At 38.5% G+C, this 23,052-nt stretch overlaps 1 protein-coding gene across 1 annotated transcript in view; it reads right to left on the bottom strand.

Annotated features, from left to right (window-relative positions):
• Window positions 1-23,052, bottom strand: part of CFAP43 (cilia and flagella associated protein 43) — a 100,373-nt gene that overhangs the window by 16,427 nt on the left and 60,894 nt on the right. Inside the window, exons 18-28 of the mRNA XM_068961695.1 lie at window positions 21,595-21,687; window positions 20,765-20,842; window positions 12,706-12,831; window positions 10,256-10,360; window positions 8,472-8,588; window positions 7,340-7,567; window positions 5,328-5,534; window positions 4,325-4,414; window positions 3,951-4,031; window positions 2,978-3,103; window positions 732-851 (exon numbers count right to left, since the gene is read on the bottom strand). Coding sequence (XP_068817796.1) covers window positions 732-851; window positions 2,978-3,103; window positions 3,951-4,031; window positions 4,325-4,414; window positions 5,328-5,534; window positions 7,340-7,567; window positions 8,472-8,588; window positions 10,256-10,360; window positions 12,706-12,831; window positions 20,765-20,842; window positions 21,595-21,687 — 1,371 coding nt within the window. The remainder of the gene's footprint in view (window positions 1-731; window positions 852-2,977; window positions 3,104-3,950; window positions 4,032-4,324; window positions 4,415-5,327; window positions 5,535-7,339; window positions 7,568-8,471; window positions 8,589-10,255; window positions 10,361-12,705; window positions 12,832-20,764; window positions 20,843-21,594; window positions 21,688-23,052) is intronic.

The raw sequence follows: 23,052 nt of genomic DNA on the forward strand, positions 1-23,052 counted from the left end.
TCCATTAACTTGCAGAGAATGGGTGCTCAAAAATTTTTGAGACCTTGCATTTCTCAAAATATCATTACTCTCTTTTTATATTCAGTTAATAGTTTGGTCTGACATAGAATCTGTTAGGAATAATTTTCCCTCAGAATTTAAAGCCTTCATTCTTCGTCTTCTTGTTTTTAAGTTATTGCATACTTCATTTACATTCTTACTGCTGAATCAAAGTAAGTCAGATTTTTCATCTGATTTTTTGGGGCATGTAGACTATTCGGTCATTCCACATATAGGATGAGCCCAACCCTTTACCAGTTGCTGGAAATATAAGGATGAACAAGAGAGACTCAGTCCCTACCCTCATGGAGCTTAGTCTTGGGAACATTAAAAAGTAACTCAATAAATTAAAATTCAGTTGTATTAAGTGATAGAAAGTAAAAGAACAGAGTATATAACAGGAAGATCTAACCTAGTTGGGACCTGACAGATGGGTAAATATAGCACAGGAAGCAAAGAGGTTGGAAGAGAGTATTATTGGCAGAGTTGGGAGCAAGAAGTGTGAACCAGGTGGCAGAGAGTGGAGCATGGCAAGTGAGGGGGAGGGTGGCACAGATGAGGCTGGAACAGGATGCAGGGCCAGCAAGTACAGGGCCTTCCTGCCAGACAGGGTGTTGCTCTTTATCCTGAGAAGAGTGAAAGGCCTTGGAGGCTCCTTAAAAGAATGTCATATAAGTGAAGCTTTTATTTACCTGGTTGACAACCATCTCTGCCTTCACTCTCCTTTCAAAGAGTCTTTTCAAATGTTCGTCAAAATTCTGTGTGCTTTCTTGAATAGAATTTTGAAGTTTCTTCATTTCTGTTTCTAAAGACTAAAAGGAAATCAGCACCAAAGTTAACATGTAGGAACATCAGATGTTCCTAGGGAGTGATTGTTTACATTTTGCCAAAAGGAAGGGGCAGGTGGAGGGCAGGCCTTGTGAAGTATTCTGGGCTTCCCCTTCAGCCACAGATGTTACTCCTGGGTCTGTTATATTGTCTCTCTACTTTTATATATGTTTGACATTTTCCATAATACAAAGGTTGTTTTTTTTTTTTTTTTTACAAACCTTCAAAGGAGTCTTTTTTCTTTTGTAAATATAAGAGATGTATACAACATGCAAGACTACAGCATGCATCTATGGAAAAATCCAGTAGAGAGGGGCAAACTTATGCTGCAGGGAAATGGAGCAGATGGCTGGAGCGACAGCATTAAACAGATGGATGGGACGGGACCCAGTGCATGGAGTGGAACATGAGGTATGGGTGGCTACAAGGCCATTTTACCTGAGAAAGGCAAGAAGGATCTATGGATTCAAGGTGGATGGGTGGGAGATGTGGTGGGAGAAGGGTAAGGAAAAGCTCTTCTAGTTGCTCCTCTTCTCTGAGTGAAACTAAGGGGAGAGTTGAGGGTCAGGTGTCGGAAGTCTGAGGACAGAGGAGAGCACACAGCATGGTCCTCTAGGATCTTGCCACTTAAAGTGTAGACCACCGACCAGCAGCAGCAGCTGAACCATGTGGTTGCTCAATAGAAAAGTAGAAGCTCAGGGGCCTTCTCTATCCTCAGAATGAAAGAATCTGAATCTGCATTTTAAAAAAGATCCACCAGGTTAAACCAGGGGGAAATTGAAACCTGGGGGGAGAGGGGATAGCATCGTTGAGCAGCTTTAAGAACCCAATAAGGACTAATGTCATCAGAGTGAAACCATGGAGCATTTTTTCTTTTCTTTTTTTTTAATGATCTCATGGTGATTTAATTTTTAAATTTTTTTCAATACTATGAGTGTGAACTATTATTTTTATTCTTTAAAAATAGCTAACATGGGGTCATTTCCTGAGTTTGGGGGCAATGCTAAGAAAACTACAGGTATTGCCTTCTTGCATCCCCACAACAGTACAGAAAGAAGGTTCCAGAATGCCCATTTTACAGATGAGGAGACTGAGGTTTTCAGAGATAATAACATTTCCATGAGCCACATTGGACTCAAACTGTCCAACTCCAAAAGCAAAACATATAGTCACTTTATTATATTTCTTCACCCACTGCATGGTGTGAATACAGAGAAAGTTGAGTGCTGGTTTAATCAAGGCTGACTTTTTACCAGGTGAGCATGGTCAAGGGGCAGGGGGTGAAGGTGTAGGCAAGAGAGTATTTTACTGTGCAAGACCATGAAGTAAATGCCACCACTTTAGGCATCTGAATTCTGTTAACTTCTTGACATCTTTACTGCACTCAAAACTACTCATTTTGGATAAAACGCAAGGGCACTGTTAGAGGATGCAGTGAATAAAAACAGGGACAAGTTAACAATAGGTTCAAAGGAGTTGTTCATAAAATACAGCCTCTATAAAGCTGACAAACTGTCCTGCCTTGAATGATGGTATGATTTTACTTTCTTCACAGAAGGATAAATATTAACTTGGTTGTATACCATCAACTTTTACATCTCTATTATAATGGTAAGCAATTCCAATGTTGGAATGTTTCTTTATGATGGAAGGAGAAAAGTAGGAGTTGGGCATTTCAGAAATCTCAAATTAGAATTCTGTTGATTGCGTCATTCTTCTTTCACGTCTTTTCCTTGAAATTGAGAGCAAATACAGCAAGAGCATGCAGCTTAAATTGATGGAGGCAAGAGACAGCAGTACCTTGAACATACTGTCATAGGTGTTCATTAAACATCTGAAGAATGAATGAAGGACCAAATGAATTGTAATGATGTTAACATGGGAAATCATTAAGAACCTTCAATTTTGCTGTGTGTCCTTATTGTTTAAAATTGTTCTAAGTCTTTAAATTTATCTGCACAAACTTCCTCAAATTCTCTTGAGAATTTAAGCTGAAACAACATCCTGAGGTTACTAAAGGCACTTGAGAAAATGCCTTTTGAAATGTCATTTAAAAAGATACGGAAACAAAACCCTTGGTAAGGTAGGCCATAGTCTCTGCTCTTCTGACCTTTCTATACTTATCTCTTTCTTCATTTAACTCCTTGACTTTTTTCTCATACTCTTTGAAGAGTTTCCTTTCCTCTTCAGACCACAAAGCATCAGGTTTTACCATGAACGGAGGTGGAGGAATCACCTGAAGAAATAAAGAAAAGCACCCAGGTTAAATATAAATGTAGCAATAGAGTAAAACTGAGTTACTGATACAGTTTTTAAAAAGAGCCCTTTAAAAGGGTATAGTTCTTCACATTGGCAAGACAACGACCTAACACTTTGACCAAAGGATATGAAAAAATGTTACAACTGTTTTTCTGTGACTTAAGCCAGGATGGATAGTTTGGGATGAACCCTGATTCTGAGCTGACAAGTTCAGACATGCAAGTTGATATCCTCATAGCTAGAACTATGTCAGAGCTCCAGGATACCTATGTCAGGTATCAAAGGGCATATTCCTCGGTGTATCTGGAGAATTACAGGTGAAGTTTTATCCCTGCTTTCTGTAGAGACCAAAACCACTGTAGTTGCTTTTTTAGTTGTTCATTTGTTGGCTTTTTTTCAGGTTGGAGGACAAGCCTGTGGTTTCAAACTTATTTGCCTGATACATGTTTATAAGCTACTGAGTGAAGTCAAAGTGTTAGTCACTCCGTCATGTCCATCTCTATGCTGCCCCATGGACTACAGCCCGCCAGGCTCCTCTGTCCATAGAATTCTCCAGGCAAGATTACTGGAGTGGGTTGCCATTCCCTTCTCCAGGGGATCTTCCTGACTTAGGAATTGAACCCAGGTATCCTGCACTGCAGGCAGATTCTTTACTGTCTGAGCCACCGGGGAAGCCCTTATGAGACACTGGGGGTGGTATATTTATTGCTGTAGAATTTCTAAAATTTAGGTTCACATAGGAAAAAATGTGAATGGTTAAGGTCATGGTTAAGTAGCTTGCTCCATCCCATTCCACATTCCATAAGGATGGCCAGGAATCTCACCATTCTCAAAATGTCTTCCTTCTTGACTTCCAGAACTCCTCCCATCATGTCCATGAGGGCTCGGCGTCTTGAGTCAGGGCCCTTGGGAAAGAGCCAGGGTCAGAGAGGGTCACTGAGACAGAGACCACTCCAGTGGCACCAGGGACAGCCCCACCCCAATATTAGACTGACTGTATTTAGGATTGGGGAGGGCGGGCAGTGGCATGCATGGAGGGGAGAAGAGGCCACTGAGACTCCAGTGACCTCTGACCACGACAAATGCTCTAATGTCTGTCTCTGCTGAAGTACAAGTACAAGACTATTCAGCCAAGTTAGGAACAAGCATACCTAAAAGGAAAAAGGGTCTTAGGCACCACCAGAGGAAAACTGCATACCCGTGTCAGAAGCAATCGCTCCATTTCACGGGTCACAAGCAAGTCTGTTTTGGCTTTTTGCCACGGTTTTATATGTCTTTGAGCTGAAATCTGAAAGAGAAAATGTAGTTTCCTGCTGTTATTCTTACAAACTTTCCTTCTACACACTGGGAGTGGGTTAGACGGAATTAGGGGGATAGAGGGAATACCCAGGTTTTGCTATCAATTTCCTATTTTGGAATGAAGATGAGATCCAAAATGAGAGAGTTAGAAAAATAGATGATTACTTTCAACAGGGACTGTTAGTGTTACTATTACCTCTAAGCAACACTTTTATCTTTTGCCCTGAAGTAATCAAGATTGTTTCATGTGAGCAAGGGTATTCTCTTTGAATCACTTCTTATAAATGAAATATGGTTATATTTGAAATGTTCTCTCTAAGTATTTAATTGTAACTGTCTCAGTGCCAAACAGATTTTAAGAAGGCTGTCCAGTGAGCCCCTTCCTCTGGAACCCATACTGTTGTAATGGCTACATAACTAATGGAGCTCCATCAGTCTCATTCCCATGGTGTGACCCAACCTCTATGGCTATAGGTGCTGGGCCCAAGTTGGCCCAAGGAGCCCCTTTCCAGGCAAATCTGGACCTATGACTAAGAGATTATAGTTTGGACCAGATGCTCCCTAGAATATAGGAGATATAACACAGAAACTACTAAAGGCTGCTGAAATGCAGACAGAAGTGAATCAAAAGATGAAGAAAGGGCACGTCTGGTCTCCTCACAAGGCTCTGGTATATGGTTCCTGCTTCTTTCTAGGCTTGGCGTCCAAATCTTCTCTGGACTCCATGGGATTCATAAAAGAAATCCTCATTATTTCTGGGGCTATGTTATCTGATTTTGTTACTTGTAACCAAGATTTCTACCTTATACAGTTGCTTCTAGCAGCAAAAACAAGAAGAATAAATAAGAGCCTGGAAAATGTCATGAGAAAGAAGGCGAGAGATGATACACAGAGAATCATACCTCACTACTTTCCACAACAAGGGTTCTCTCTGGCTTTTCACAGTCCTCAAATTCTGGTTGCCAGACTGATTCTTCCAACTCCAGATCTAAAATAATTTCTTTAATCCTTACATTTTTTTCCTTCACACGTGCAATTTCAATCTCTTTTTGTTTATATGCAGCATCAAACTCACTATTGAAAACTGTTTTTACCTTGTAAATAATATCCTGAAATATCAATGTTATAAACACATCCTGTATTATACCCTTACTGGCAACATGGGCCCACATTTTTACTTTTTCTCCAAAATCATTTTACAAATTATACACAAGTTAATCTAAAATACTGTTTGCAGTAAGTCATTTCTTGGTTCAGTAATCTATAGCGGCATCTGACCATGAGCAGGATTAAGGCAACAGCATAACTGTTACACCACAGTGTATATCCAGAAATGTACACTGTAATTCAGTGTGCAGGTATATTAACAAATGCTGAAGTGGATAATGGATACGTGGAGGCTCTTTGGACTATTTTATCTCCTTTTGTGTATGCTTTTTTTTAAATCCATCATAAGAACATTTGAAAAGCAACATTCAGTATTTGGGCTTCCCTGGTGGCTCAGATGGTAAAGAATCTGCCTTCAATGCAGGAAACCGGGGTTTGATCTCTGGGTCAGGAAGATCAACTGGAGATGGGAATAGCTACCCACTTCAGTATTCTTGCCTGGAGAATTCCATGGACAGAGGAGCCTGGTGGGCTATGGTCCATGGGGTTGCAAAGAGCCAGACACGATTGAGCAACTGACACTTTCATTCAGTATTTAAGTTGGAAAATGTCTTTTTTTTGGAATCATGTTTGGGTAGATGAGGTGAAGAGAAGATGCACTGTAGAGGTTGTTTGGAGAAGCTCCCATAGAAGCACAACCATGTACAATATTCTTCCTCTGTACAGACAGGTCATTTTTAACTAGAAAGGGAGCCCAACCTAGCTAGTTGGATCAGCCAATTACTAAGGTATCTCTGGTTTGGCAACTGCTTTGCCCCTAGCTCTACTAATGAGTAGAATGATGGGTCAAACTAAAAGTAGACTTTATTTTATCATCAGAGTTCAATCTACATATCTATTCTACTGAAGATGAAACCATTAAAGCAGGGTGGAAAATGGTCTTAACAGCTGGCACCAGAATTCCTCCTAGCCTGAAAATACTTTCTGTAGGGAAAAGGTTTTAATAAAGTGGCAGGAAGGTGGGACACTGAGGGCATAAGTCAGCAGAAGCTAAGCAACCAAAGAGATAACTAAACAGTTCTCAGAATAAATACGTAGGAATTTCAGGTATTGGAGGAGATGAAGAAGAGAAAAAGATAGGAAGAGACAGCAGAATAACATAGTAAGAAGTTAGAACTCAAACTGCAGACAGGGCTGAAAGATTTTCAAGAACAGGGATGACCAAACATTAAATATCAAACCATCTGCATTGGTGCAATCTCAAGTTACTGGGTTTTCAAAAACCTTCAGTTGGCTTGTATAGGTGGTGTGTTCTGAAGCTGACTTGTTGGGTTGAAAGCAAGGAGGACCTTAGAGCCTGAAGGACACCATACCTTATCACTGAGCCCCAGAACTTATAGAAATCTTAGAAAGGAAATTGTATTTCCCCAGGTTAAGGAGATAGATAAGCAATCACATCTTGATCTTACAAGGAGTTCCTAACTGACATCTGGGTTACCTAGAAGGTGGCATTCAAGGATTTCTTTTATCTTTGAGCTTCCCAAAGACCTTTGTAGAAAGATGGTTTGTGATGTTAGCCAGTGGAGGGTGCTCTTTACAAAACCTGGTATCAAAGAACCCACTCCACATTGATGAAAACAACTCTTGTCCATAAGCTCTGTTTAAAGAAAATGGAGCTAGCCATCTGCATGTTTCTCTGTGTACTTTAAAGACATCATTTGATTGGCATTAGATTTCAGTTTGAGCCTTTGCAGGACACTTCACAGAAAGTTTGAGGTTTTCAAAGATAAAGAAAAAATTCACCCACTTTCAGCAATATAATTTGGTTGATTTTCTCCTCTCTGGAATGAAGTTCCAATTGGCTTGACAATAAAGAGGTATGTACCCTAAAATCAGTACTCAGACTGCCAAGCATGTAATTGGGCAAGCTGGTATCTTTCATTGTCCCGTCTTCTTCCTCTTCTTCATCTTCCTCTTCATGATGCTTTTTAACCATGGGAATTGCAGACTGAACCTCTACAATTTCTTTCCGTAGCTAAATATAGAAAAAGATGAGATGAGAGTTATGCAATAAGAAGAATTCTCTAAAGAGCAAGTTAGAGACAACCTAATTATTTCAACAAGTATTTTAAAATGTTAATTGTCTTGCCAGCAACTGAATTTAAAGTGATGGATAGTTCTTGAGCCTACTGAAGAGAAAGCTTCAGAAACTGATAAAGTGTGGATAAATCATGAAACTAAAAAATGTTCTTGATAGTGTATAATATTCATATTCTTCTGTCAGGATGACAGCTGCTTATAAATATTTTGAGTCTTTCTTGGTACTTAAGCATTAAAAAATATACCTTCTCTTCACAGGAACTTATTCCCATAGGACTGTTATGCATAGGCAAGAAGAATTAAGCATGCCTTCAATTTATGTGTCAGAAAAAGAATGAATGCAAAGTTCTGGCCGAAATGAAACTATACCAACTGGACAGTATTTTTAAGTGGTTTGACAGAGATTGTTGGGAGGGAAATGCTAGGATTACTTTAGGAAAACCATAAATCCCATCAAAACAGATTCTACTTCATCCCTGGCCAACTACCTTAAAATATAATCCCCAGCGATAAGAGATGATAAAAATGAGTTATGAGTGGATGAAGAACTCATGACCAGAACAAGAACAAACTCCCAAATATAATTTTTAAAAGTATATCATCATATTTGAGTGATAGTCAAAGTTGTTAGGATATAGGTTCTAGACTTACTATTTAGATACAGGCCTACAAATATAAACAATATATACAAATATAAACAAACATACAAATATATACAAATATAAACACAAACAATACCTAGACTTATCTTAAGTAGTATTCTGACTCAAATCTGTATGAAGGAAATACTGAAACAGAAAACATCATAAATAAACACACATATATATTTAAAATTGTACTTTAAGACACTCTGTTTCAATCTTCTTTTGCTGCACAACTCTCTTCAATTCTTTCAACTCTTCATCTGTGCGTTCTCTCATTGGGAAGTTCTCAACCACATAGGGGATGTGAAAGCACTTGGGGGTAAAAAAAGCAAAATGAAAAAAATACATTGTCAGTACAAATATGTGTATCTGGGGCACTGTGGGAGATGTTTTCTCTGATTAAAACTAATTCATAGGCTACCATCATGCATGAGCAAAATGGCTGATGGAAGTTTTTTAAAAAGAACAATGCATGCCATCAGTATTGGTGTAAACTTTGTAAGAAAATACTGTACCTTTGTGAAAGATCTATTTCTAGAGCAGTGCTTCTCAACTAGAAGTGATTTTGCTTGCCCCTGTCCCCATCTTCTTCAGGCCCCCAGGGATGTTTGGCAAAGTCTGGAGACAGTTTTGACTGTCAATAATAGGCACGGTGGATACTACTGGGGCCTAGTAGACAGAGGCTAGGAATGTTGCAAAAATCCTCCAATCCATAGGACAGCACCCATAACAAAGAATTATCCAGCCCCAAATGTGCTGTTCTCAAGAAATCCTGTTTTAGAGCAATACTCAAGCTCATAGATGTAGGGTGACCAATACTTCATGACCTAAACAGATGGCATATTTGAAAGTGAAAAAGGTGCCGTTAATAGTTACTCCAGAATCACAGGCATAAATTGGGACTTTCGGTTACCCTAGACAAAGAGGGAAACTGCATTGGGAGGAATCTTAATAAAAAGGCACAAAATCAGCCCTTTAGAAAATGTGAAGCTAGATACAGGTAGAAATGTGAACATTACTAGATCTAGTTTTCAATCTGTGTGGAATGTGAGTGAGGTGGCTTTTTTGGAATAGACAGATATTGAGACTTGGATGCAGGTGGTGTCATAGAGGAAAGAGAGAAAGAGGTGTAAGACAAATCTTGAGAGATGCTGGTTTAGAAGCACATGGGCACTGAGCAGAGAGGGAAAAATAAGACCCAGAGAAAGTGACACATGGAGGTGGAATTCAGCAAAGGAAGGGGCAAGGCATGGTTTGCTTTCCTATATATGGACTTTCCTGCACTTCTTCTTTTTTTTAATTTAATTTTTTAATTTTTTAAATATAAATTTATTTATTTTAATTGGAGGTTAATTACTTTACAATATTGTATTGGTTTTGCCATACATCAACATGAATCCGCCGCAGGTATACACGTGTTCCCCATCCTGAACCCCCCTTCCTCCTCCCTCCCTGTACCCTCCCTCTGGGTCATCCCAGTGCACCAGCCCCAAGCATCCAGTATCATGCATCGAACCTGGACTGGTGATTCATTTCATATATGATATTACACATGTTTCAATGCCATTCTCCCAAATCATCCCACCCTCTCCCTCTCCCACAGAGTCCAAAAGACTATTTTATACATCTGTGTCTCTTTTGCTATCTCGCATACAGGGTTATCGTTACCATCTTTCTAAATTCCATATATATGCGTTAGTATACTGTATTGGTATTTTTCTTTCTGGCTTGCTTCACTCTGTATAATAGGCTCCAGTTTCATCCACCTCATTAGAACTGATTCAAATGTATTCTTTTTAATGGCTGAGTAATACTCCATTGTGTATATGTACTACAGCTTTCTTATCCATTCATCTGCTGATGGACATCTAGGTTGCTTCCATGTCCTGGCTGCACTTTTTCTTTTTAAAATTTTCTGCCATGAGACTTTCAATGAAAATTTTCATTGGCTAAGATGTACTTGAAGTTATGTCTGTTACCTTAAGAGCTCGGCCTTTCACAGCCATTGAATTCCAGCATTCTTCTTTGATGATTTCAGCCAAATATCTCTTGGCTAGGTTTTGCATCTCAACATCCTTTCTTATCTTAAAGAACACAGAAGGGAAAAATAATGTTGAAAATGTGGCCTCAAAGAAAATAGCTTGACTGTATAAATTCCTTAACCAGATGCACTTGGAGGGGGTATTCCCCTATTTTTGAGAACCTAAGGTTTAGTCTACAGGCTTAGGATTTCCTTCCTTGAGGACCAGGATGTCAACATGAACACCACTAAGGGCAGGCAGGTCCTACACAGGAGCCAAGGCAGGTGTACGGGCCGTTGCACAGCTGTGTTAGCTAGATAGCCATACACACTTCACAGAGCTGGCTGGCTGGTGCAAGGCGGTGAAGCAAACCCACCGTGCCAAGTATTCTTGTTTTATTAGAAAAGTTTGAAGTAGCTAAAAATGTTGGCTTAATTCTTGTCAATGTATATCCGAAGTGCCAGTTTGTGACCTCTCCCTTGGGGTCTTTACTGTACTAAATTCTTCTTTTTTTTACATCTACCATGAAATGAATGTTCTACTACTCCTGGGGATGTACTTTTTCCCATTTAGAAACATATGTTACCTCAATTAGTTTTTATCTCCTTAACTGATTCTATTACCTAATATTTAAGTGATGAAGTATTCTTATTTCAATAAAATTTACCAAGAGCTAGCCTGAAAGTGACACCCAACAATCTTTAGTTGTTAGGGTCCTCTTCAGAATCTGTTTTCAAAAATTTTTTTTTTTACTGAAGTGTAGTTGATTTACAATGTTGTACAGACCTTATTTTTTTTTTAAATTTCACTTTGTTGGAAGAATTATTAGAAAACTAGCTGAGAATAGTATCTCTCAGATTCATTCATTTACTCATTCATTTATTTCCATTTTATTCATTGTCTGAACAAATATCATGTTTAATTTGCATTTTGTTTTTGATTTTGTTCATTGAGTTAATGGCTAAAACAGTTTAAAATTACTTTTTCTTAAATAAACAGCTCTTTTGGCATATCAGTTGTCGGAATCTGATTTTCTAGGGCCCTTCAGGCTTACCCTTTACTACTTCTGAGGCTACTTGATCAACCCTTTCAGAAAAATATTAATACTGTGGGACAGTATTACTATTACACATTAATTAATATTAATAAAATGTCCAGGTGGTCATTATTGGGCTTTGGTCTCTTCCTTATTGGTGGGATCCTGGCCAGAGCTGGCTAGTAGCGTGGTTTCTTTAGGACAGGGATCCCTTGCTCTCCCCAAGGACAAATATTCTGCTCCCAGGTGGATTTATGGTGCCATCTGCTAATAGCATTCTGTCCTGGACTGTCGGGTTCTACTATCACATCCAGTGTAGGGCTGATATCTCCTCAAAAGCCCAGAGTTCAGGAAAAGTAAACAACATGAGGGAAATGAGCATGTGAAGAGCTTATCTGTGTACCAAAGTCTGAGTCAGGGGATCAAGGAAGCTCCTCGAGGGAGGCACAGGAATTTGATAAGAAACAAGGAGTGGGGCCTCTGGGGCAGAGGCATGGGTTGGAGTCGAGTGAGCACAGTGGCTGCATCAGTGATCGGGTGTCCAGAGGGGCAGGTTCTTGGGGCTGAGCGGTCAGACGTGAGCTTAAAGAAAGAAGCAATGAGACGATGAGGACGGGAGCAGGCATCTAAGCCAACTCATTTTAGGGTGGTCAAGATGAACGGCCTGGGAGAAGCTGGTGGTATCCCAGGCCTGAGCGAGGCCAGGGCCAAGGAGGATGAGCCAGAAGCACAGAGGGCAAGACCAGGACTGCTTCCTGGCTCTGCCTCAAGTTGTGTTCTCTTAACCAAGTGAATACAGTGACTTAACCAAGTGACTGAGGCTCTATGACTTAGTTTCCTTAAGTGAGGAAAACAATGACCTACCTTTTTGGGTTGCTACAACAATCAAATAACATTCGAAAAGGCCCTAGATTGGTTCCTGTCTGTTGTAAAAAGAAAAGGGGATACATTGCTAGTCTTCTCCAACCACGTTCACAATGGCTATCGTGTAGATGGTGCTCAAAGATTAGAAGAATCAGTGAGTACAGCGAGAATGATTTCAGCTCGAATTAAGAAAGGGCTTACTAAACAAAAAATGTTTGAAGTTGGTTTCAGGTGGCTGAGGAGACTTTCAAAAATGTTCAAATATCTGGCAGAAGATGGTTGGCATAATGTCATGGTGAAGAGACAACAGGTGTCTGGCTGGACTAGATGCTCCTCTTCCCCGTAACTTCTCTGACTCATTCCATTTATATGCACTAAGTTTGCTTTATTCACGTTATGGTAGAAAAGTTTTATTTTATTTGCATTATTCTGGAAAAGTTCTCCTTCCCATTTTCTTTTTACTTTCTTTATTGAATCTTTATGGTGCTTAAATAAAGGTTTTCGTTACCTTTTCCACTTCTTGCTCATTTTCATTATGCAGCCTCTCCAGTTCTTCAAGATCCAGGCCAAATTCTTGTTGCTCTAATTTTGCAATATCATCTACTGCTTCATTTTCTTCCATCATGTCAAGAACCTGAATTTTCAAGTAGGAAAGGCTGGGGATGAGTAAACAATTAAACTTTAAAGAGACGTTTCCTTGAGTCTCTTCAGACAGCAACCAATAAAACATAGATATTCTGTTTATCTAAATGTAACTGTCAAGCAAAGAATTAGGTTAGACGGTTAATTCATAAAAGCTTACTTATCTAAAAACAACAAAAATATGTAATGATATTAAGAAATTACAGATATTTAGGTATGCTAATGGTATTCTTAAGTATTTTCAGAGTTCTTATCTTGTAGATACATATACTTAAATAATTAAAGGTGAAATGATATGAAATCCAGGATAATTTTCAAAAAAAATGTCCTGGAGGATATTGTATATGTGCATGGTGAGAGGGGCATGGGAGAGGATGGTGTATATGCATGCTCAGTCACTCAGTCACGTCCAACTCTGTGCAACCCCATCACTCCTCTGTCCATGGGATTCTCCAGGGAAGAATACTGGAGTGGGCCGCCATTCCCTTCTCCAGAGGATCTTCCCGAGTCAGGGATCAAACCCAAGTCTCCTGCGTCTCCAGCACTGGCAGGCGAGCTCTTTACCACTGAGCCACCAGGGAAGCCCTAGTGGACGGGTATAGGAAACACGATTGGTGATCAGATTAGATTATTATTCCCTCTATTTATACACATATTGGAATATTTCTATAATAAAAATATCTTTAGAAGTTTATAGCTTCAAAAGATTCAGAGACAAAGGACACATCAGTTCAGTTCAGTTCAGTTCAGTCGCTCATTCGGGTCCAATTCTTTGCGACCCCATGAACTGCAGCATGCCAGGCCTCCCTGTCCATCACCAACTCCCAGAGTCCACCCATCCCTATGTCCATCAAGTCGGTGATGCCATCCAGCCATCTCATCCTCTGTCTTCCCCTTCTCCTCCTGCCCTCAATCTTTCCCAGCATCAGGGTCTTTTCTAATGAGTCAGCTCTTCTCATCAGGTGGCCAAAGTATTGGAGTTTCAGCTTCAACATCAGTCTTTCCAATGAACACCCGGGACTGATCTCCTTTAGGATGGACTGGTTGGATCTCCTTACAGTTCAAGGGATTCTCAAGAGTCTTCTCCAACACCACATTTCAAAAGCATCAATTCTTTGGCGCTCAGCTTTCTTTATAGTCCAATGCTCACATCCATACATGATCACTGGAAAAACCAATAGCCTTGACTAGACAGACCTTTGTTGGCAAAGTAATGTCTCTGCTTTTGAATATGCTGTCTAGGTTGGTAATAACTTTCCTTCCAAGGTGTAAGCGTCTTAATTTCATGGCTGCAATCACCATCTGCAGTGATTTTGGAGCCCCCCAAAATAAAGTCTGACACTGTTTCCACTGTTTCCCATCTATTTCCCACGGAATGATGGGACTGGATGCCATGATCTTAGTTTTCTGAATGTTGAGCTTTAGCCAACTTTTTCACTCTCTTTCACTTTCATCAAGAGGCTCTTTAGTTCTTCTTCGCTTTCTGCCATAAAGTTGGTGTCATCTGCACATTCGAAGTTATTGATATTTCTCCTGGCAATCTTGATTCCAGCTTGTGATTCCTCCAGCCTAGTGTTTCTCATGATGTACTCTGCATAGAAGTTAAATAAGCAGGGTGACAATATACAGCCTTGATGTACTCCTTTTCCTATTTGGAATCAGTCTGTTGTTCCATGTCCAGTTCTAACTGTTGCTTCCTGACCTACATACAGGTTTCTCAAGAGGCACGTCAGGTGGTCTTGTATGCCCATCTCTTTCAAATTTTCCAGTTTATTGTGATCCACACAGTCAAAGGCTTTGGCATAGTCAATAAAGCAGAAATAGATGTTTTTCTGGAACTCTCTTGCTTTTTCCACAATCCAGCGGATGTTGGCAATTTGATCTCTGGTTCCTCTGCCTTTTCTAAAACCAGCTTGAACATCTGGAAGTTCACGGTTCACGTATTGCTGAAGCCTGGCTTGGAGAATTTTAGGCATCACTTTACTAGCATGTGAGATGAGTGCAATTGTGTGGTAATTTGAGAATTCTTTTGCATTGCCTTTCTTTGGGATTGGAATGAAAACTGACCTTTTCCAGTCCTGTGGCCACTGCTGAGTTTTCCAAATTTGCTGGCATGTTGAGTGCAGCACTTTCACATCATCGTCTTTCAGGATTTGAAATAGCTCAACTGGAATTGCATCACCTCCACTAGCTTTGTTCATGGTGATGCTTCCTAAGGCCCACTTGACTTCACATTCCAGGATGTCTGGCTCTAGATGAGTGATTACACCATCATGATTATCTGGGTCATGAAGATCTTTTTTGTACAGTTCTTCTATGTATTCTTAACCTCTTCTTAATATCTTCTGCTTCTGTTAGGTCCATACCATTTCTGTCCTTTATTGAGACCATCTTTGCATGAAATGGTCCCTTGGTATCTCTGATTTTCTTGAAGAGATCTCTAGTCTTTCCCATTCTATTGTTTTCCTTTATTTCTTTGCATTGATCACTGAGGAAGGCTTTCTTATCTCTCCTTGCTATTCTTTGGAACTCTGCATTCAAATGGGTATATCTTTCCTTTTCTCCTTTGCTTTTCACTTCCCCTCTTTTCACAGCTATTTGTAAGGCCTCCTCAGACAGCCATTTTACTTTTTTGCATTTCTTTTTTTGGGGACACATATTACAACATATATGACAAAGTATTAATATCTTCAAGATGTAAAGAGCCATTACAAATCAACCAAAACAACAAAGACAATATAATAGAAAAAAATGACTTCAGTTTCAAAATGGACTGAGAATGGTCTTTGCAATCTTCCTTTCTTGCCCAATCCATAAAATCAAGAGAAAGAAGTGTGTAATAAATCAATAAATCCAATGCTGCAATCAAAAGAGGAAGAAAGAATCCTTCACTGAATGGAAATTGGTTCTGAAATATGAAAATCAGTTGGATCTGAATGGTGCAGCATAGCCCAAGGGTCCATGAGACAGTATTCCGGAAAAAGGTAGACTGGAATTATCTGCTGAAGTTAGATCTCCTACACATCTTCTTCCCAAGCTTGCTGCACTGTTGTGGTGAAATTATAACAGGGAATTTCAATTATAAAGATGAGCATGCAATAATCAAAAAAATAGATCTCCAAATATTTGGGGTATAACAAAACCACTGAAGAGAGACAATAAATTTAATAAGCAGAAAACTTGTTATGCAAAGAAAAAGAGTTAATCGAGCAAGAAGAGTAGAATTTCACGGTAACTAGGGATGCAAAATATTGCATCATCAAAATAATTAAGAGGTCATGGAATTGAAAAGTTTAATCTTCAAAACAAACAGAAAATTCAATAGATGGGCTGAATAGTGAAATGGACACAGTTGAAGATCGGTAAAAGTCAGCTAAGAATCCTCCCTGTGTATAACAAAGGATAAAAAGATGAAAGTGTAAAAGGAAAATCAATCAATGTGTGTGACATATCTAGAAGTACCTGTTACTAATATGACTTTAAGAAGAAGAGAATAGGAGAACTGGGGCCACAATGTTTAAAGAAACAATACGGAGAATTTTTTTAAGACACAATAAAGCATGAAAACTCAAGATTTAACAAACAACCCAGGACTAGGAACAGATTGTATGGAAACAAGAAACAAATCCTAAACATTTCCAAAGAGGAAAAAGAGTATCACAAAAATTGAAGAATAAGACCAAGAGAAGAACCCATATCAGTGACACTGAATTCAAGAATACAACGGATCAATAGTTTTGGGTCAAAGTTTTAAGTGGAAGAAAAACTTTGAATCTCTAATTTTATAGTCAACAAACCATCATTCAGGTGTGAGGTCAAAACAGAGTCATTTGTAAAAATTCAGGGACCCAGAAAGTTCACTAATACCTACCCCTCTGAAAGGATTATTAAGGATATACTGAACTCAGAGGAAATTCTTACTAAGTCTAAACAAGATTTACACATTTTTAAGAGTTAAAAAAAATACCAATTTAAACTATAATTCTAACTGATACCAGTGAGACAAAGTGGGAGAAGCATAAGGAGTTGAGAAAGTAAAAAGTAAGAACAAAGTAAGCACACTGGACTCTAATCTGGAGGGCAGGTATGATATGACATGGGCTTCCTGGATGGTGCTAGTGGTAAAGGACCTGCCTGCCAATGCAGGAGATGTAAGAGACATGGATTTAATTGGAGGATGGCATGCATGGCAATCCACTCCAGTATTCTTGGATGCAGAATCCCATGGTCCGAGGAGCCTGGCGGGCTACAGTTCATAGGGTCACAAAGAGTTGGACACGACTGCAATGATAGCATGCACACGGTATGACACACACTAAACCAGAGTTTCTCCAACTCAATGTGCCTGTGAATCACCTGGGGATCGTGTCAAAATAGCAGATTCTTATTCAGGATATCTGGGATGGGGTTGAGATTCTAGGCAATGTCAATGCCTCTGTGCTCTATACTATTGAGCAGGAAGGCACCAGGTAATGTTACCAAAAAAAAAAAAAAGTAAGTCAAGCACTTGGGCTAGAACTTGATTTTTTTTTTTTTTTGGCCACATGATGCAGCATGTGGGATCTTAGTTCCCCAACCAAGGATTGAACCCTTGTCCTTTGCATTGGAAGCGAGGAGTCTTTAACCACTAGACACCAGGGAAGTCCCATAGAATTGAAAAAAAATAGAATTATGAAAAAAATAGAAAAGTCCCAAAATGGTAAAAAAAAAAAAAAAGAAGAAGAAGAAGAAAGAAAGAAAAGAACAATAATAACAAAAAATGCACAAGCAATCCAAACAGATAGGGAAGAAGGAAAAAGAAAAAAAACTTGGAAATTAACAGAAAACCCAAAGTAAAATGGCAGGAATTAAGTTAAACATACCAATAATTATAGTAAATGTGGCTAAACTCACCCATTAAAATTCTTAGATAGGATTTAAAGAAAGTAGTCCAACTCTATACTAATTAGGGGACATAATAAAGTTGGAAATAAAGCAGTTGAAAACGATATGTAAATAAGAGCTAACAAAAGGAAACAGAGCAAAAATATTAATATAAAAATCAAAGTGTACAGTTAAAAACATCCAAAGAGGCAAATATAAATATTTCTCAAGGATAAAAGGAGCAATCTATCAAGGCAATCTGTCATGCACGTTTTTTCATCTAAGGTAAATATGATAGAAATACGGGGATAAATTGACAAACTGCTTATCACCTAGAAATCAGTTTAATAGCAAAAACATAAACTTTACTAACACCATTAGATTGATCTAATAGGAATTTAAAGAACATTTTACCCATCTTGCCCCCAAAACCCAGAAAACAAAATATTCTTTACTAACACATGAAACACTCACAAAAAGGGACTAGGTACAAGGTCACAGAGATAATCTCAACAAGCTTTATTTACTGAGCATAGTGAAATAAAGTTCAAAGTTAGCAACAGAAAGATATGCAATACAATCTATAAATAAATAAAAGACAAAACAATCTGGAAATAAAAAACAGGAAAATACATACATTCTTGTAGAAAACCCTTTGGTTGATATGTTCAAAATGGAATTAGAAATATTTACAACTAAGCAATAATGAGAAAGTTGTATATCAAAATCAATGCAATGTAGTCAAAGTGGTACACAGTGGAATATTTATGGTCAAATGCACAGTATAATGGAAAAAACTAGGAAATAAACCACACTTCCAACTAAAAAAAGTAAAAGAGGAAAAATAAAACTGAATGAAGCAAGGAGGAATGACTAAAATTCTAAATTGATCAAATCCTAAATTTATAAAAGGTGTAGGTATAAAATAAAGTATAATGTTATCTCAAAATAACAGAGTCAAATCAATAAAACCATACCTGATTCTTTGGAAATGTTAATAAAATGGAAATTCTGTTGGATAGGGTGATCAAGAAAAAAGATAAAAGTCACAAACATACAGCATTAGGAATAAAACAGGACTATAATGCAAAAATCAGAAGAGACTTAAAAAGTAGACTATTACATAATTTTATGCATTTAGACAGTTTTCTAAGAAAATATAATTTATTAAATCTATACCTGAAAAGAAATAAAAAACCTGGTAAGACTGATAACCATAGAAGAACTTGAAACAATGGGAAAGAATCAACTCTGCAACAGACATCAGACCCAGATAGTTTTACATGTATGTGGGGGAGGGGAGGAGGGGGTTGTTTATCAAATCCTTTTTAGAGAAATGGAGAATCTCCATTTTATACAAACTATTCCAGAGAATGGGAAAAAAAGTAGAAAGCTACTCAAATCACTTGATAATGCTGTTCTAACTCTAATATCATAATTGGACCAAGAAAGTATATGAAAAATAGACCAATATTATTTATGACTAGAAATACAAACATACTAATGAAACATTAGTAGCAAGTTGAATCTGGTGTACTACTTAAAATGACCAAAGTCTACCTGAGGAATACAAAGAATATAAAACATCTGATAAATTTCACAATAAAATTAACAATAAAGACTCCTATAAAACAAGGTATAGGAAGGGATTTCTTTTAATTTGTAAAAGGATATCTAACAGAAAAATAGCAGGCATTGCACTTAAAAGTTAGAAATGTTCCCATTAAGGTTAGTAGACAAGCATGTTCTGATACTATTACATTACAAGCCCTTACCATAAGATAAGAAAAATAAAGTAATATAAAAGTTGATAAGAGACACATGATTTTCAGGAGATATTGATAGTCTACTTACACAATCTAAGAGATTCAATTGACAAAGCAACAGAACTAAAAAGAGAAGTCAGAAAGGTGATCATATACAAAATTAGTAACATTCATATCCAGTAGTATCCAGTCAGAAAATGTAATAGAAAATATTCCACCCACAAAGGATCTAATAAGAAACATACACAAAGTCACTTTCAGACTATGAAACTTGACTAAAGAACTTGTTAAAAATTTGGAAATATATATATATATTTGTTGATATGTTATATATTATATAAAAGATTTACAACATTTATAACATAAATCTTTATAAAAACATATATATAAAATTTCAAAGATGGCAAAGAAATTCTTCTCCAAATCAAACTGTAAGCAGTTATTCTCAGTTAAGATGGGGAACACATGTACACCCGTGGCAGATTCATGCCAATGTATGGCAAAACCAGTACAATACTGTAAAGTAATTAGCCTCCAATTAAAATAAATAAATTTATATTAAAAAATAAAAATAAATGAAAATAAAATAAATCAGAGTTTTTTACAGAGCTTGACAAGGTGTTTTTAAAATTCAAATAAAAAAGTGTGCATAAAGAGGCCAACATTTTCCGAAAATGAAGAGCAAAAAGGGAGAATTACTTTTAAGATATAACCACACTTTATAAATCTATAGCAATCAAAATAGTTTGGAATTGGCTAAGGAAAAGATCAGTGCTCAGTTTCAGAATACAGACTATCTAGAGACAATTCCATATTCGTGGGACTCCGGGGAGGCACTGCAAATCAGCAGGGAAAGGATGGCCACATTCAATAAAATGAATTGGTAAAATGCGGTGTTTATTTTTTTAAAAAGTTAGATCTATGCCTTAGACAAAACAGAAAAATATTTGGAGTATATTTGGCTGAATTTGATTGCTATAAAATAGCAATCTCTGTGGTTCAGTCTAACAATAGTAAGGGCCACCTCTAGATTTGCCCAGTGCATGCCTCCATGCTCTTTCCCTATTCCAGTTGAGTGGGATGAAATCAAGCAAGGCAACCTTAGAAGCCATGTGCTAGAAACAGCAGAGTCTCTGTCAGCCTGGGTTTCTGAATGACTGCATGGAACAGAGTAGCCACCGGCCTGAACACCCACCCAGAACCATTATATAGGGAAAGAAAGAAACACTTCATCCCTATGCCATTCTGTTTTTGGAGTCTGTCATCACAGCTTAGCTGTGATATCACAACACTTACAGTTTTAGCGAGTGCTTTGATTCCTCTTTTTATCTCTTTCCTTTTGTTGGAAAACAATTTAACCTCATTTTTGATGGCCTGGAACGGAACAAGTACATCATTTAGGTAAGTAAGAGATCAGAGATACGTGTGTATGTATATAGATACACAGATAGCACTTCTCTAGAAAAATAGGGAAAAAATTAAAGACTAATAATATAAAGTATACATGGAATAGTAATAATACCACTGCAATACTTATGCTTAAGTCTGAACTGTTGCTATGTAAGCACTTGGAACTGAAGCAAGTTGGAACTGAAGCAACTTGGAACTGAGGTCGATGATAAGGCCAACAGTAAGAAAATAGTGAAAAATTAAACAGAGTAGCTGATAAAGGAAAACCAGTCTGCTATTTCCTTGGGTCTTGCGCGAGAGCAGACTAAATCCAGACATGGCTGCCACCTTTGCCAGCTTTCTGCACGTCCAAAGCCACAGTGTCTCTTCTGTTCCTGATCCACCCCTTTCATGTAAGTCAACCTTGCAGCATCCTCACAACTGTACTGCAACATGAGGTGTCACAGTTCATTCTTTGCTTTGGCACACCTGGACACTTTTCTTTGGTTTCACATTAGCCTAGGTACAGTGCTTAAAGCACATATAACTTAATCTAGAAAGACTGAGCTGTGTTTGGTGTGCTTGCTTATTTTCAGGAAAGTTACACTTATACAATGTAATGCTCTGCCAAGCAGTATCTCTACTTTCTAGCTTTCCAATGGGTTTTCATAGGAAATGGATCTACCTGACACACCTACAAAGCATTATTTCAAACCTCTTTTATGTTTTATGAATACCTCTTGGCTTTTCTGTTGTATCCATGGAATTTCTTCTATCTTATTAACTTTGACTAATTCCTCTTGTGATGAGTCAGTGCTTAACTGCATATTCTCAGTTACCTTAGAAGAAGACAGATATTTCTTAAATTAAAAATTCATCAAGTTCTCCTCCTACCCTACTTCATTTCATTGCTTGAATCTCTCTGCACTTGTTGCATTAAAAAAAAATGTTAATAAGCACTTTGCCTACTCAAGATGTAATGCTTAATTTTATTCCTTCCAATCTGTTCTTATATCAGCCATGCTTCTTACTGAGAAAGCAACAGTGATCACCAAATCACTTTTGGCCTTCTTCCTCTTCCTGTAGACCAGATGCTATGGCCCGTTAAGGCCTGCCCCACCATTTGTGCTTAGGATCTTAATATTTTCTTCCTTTTCGAGGCCTCTGCATCACCCTTCTGTATCATCCATTTCTGCCTTCTACTGAGTCTTTCCCAACAGTATCTAAACATGCTCTGGAACCTCCTGTCCCAGGAAAGCTACTCTTCACTGACCACCAGATTCCCTTTTAGTTGCCACACGATTTTTGTGCTCCCTTTTGTGGCAAAAAGTCTTGAGAGAGTTTGGGATGTCACAGTCTGTTGGTTCTCCTCACTGGCCGCTCCTCACTGGTTCTTCTCAATCTCCTTTGCCTCCTCTTCTCCTGGTCTCTAGAAGTCGCTCTGTCTTAGTCCCCCTTGTATTTCTCACCATCCACTCTTCCATGATGATCTTACCTAGTTACCCTCGACTCTCAGATGAACATCTCGCATCCTGGACTCTCCCAAGAACATCTATACAGTGGCCTACTTGGCATCTCACTTGGCTATGTTCTCATGTGAACAGTGTGCTAACAGTGTCCTCATGCTCAGTCTGGGGAACTTCTTCTTTCTCCCTACAGTGGCTCCCCCACCATAGTCTCTCGCTTCTCCGTGCGTGGTACCCTCAAGCAAAAGATCTAGGCTTCATCCTTGAGTCCTTTCTTTCCCTTTCCCTCTAGGCCCAACTCATCGGAAGTTCTGTTACCTCTAGCTGTGCAACCTGCCTGGAATCTACCCCTTCTCCACAACACTCTTCCCCCTCTGCTGCTGTTACCTGAGCCTTCTAACTCCTTGCTCTGTCTGCTTCCACTCTTAGGCCTATCTGCTGCCTATCAAAGCAGGCAGAATCATATTCCACACAGCAGAAGCCATCATTTAAAAAAGTGTAAATAAGACCCTGTAAATCCTTTTGCTCAGAACACTTTAATAGGTTCTCACTACATGTAAAATTATGTCCAAATGCTACCTGGTTTACAAAGCCCTTCTTGGCCTGTTCTATTTCCCATCTCAAGGACCTCAGCTCCTATCACTCTCCCTTGCTCACTTCAACTGCACAGGTCTTTTTTATTTTTAGGTCTTCAAATGTACTAAGCTCTTTCTCCCTCTGCCCTGAGTA

This window comes from Capricornis sumatraensis, chromosome 23 (genome assembly GCF_032405125.1).
Source record: "Capricornis sumatraensis isolate serow.1 chromosome 23, serow.2, whole genome shotgun sequence".
Lineage (NCBI taxonomy): Eukaryota > Metazoa > Chordata > Mammalia > Artiodactyla > Bovidae > Capricornis > Capricornis sumatraensis.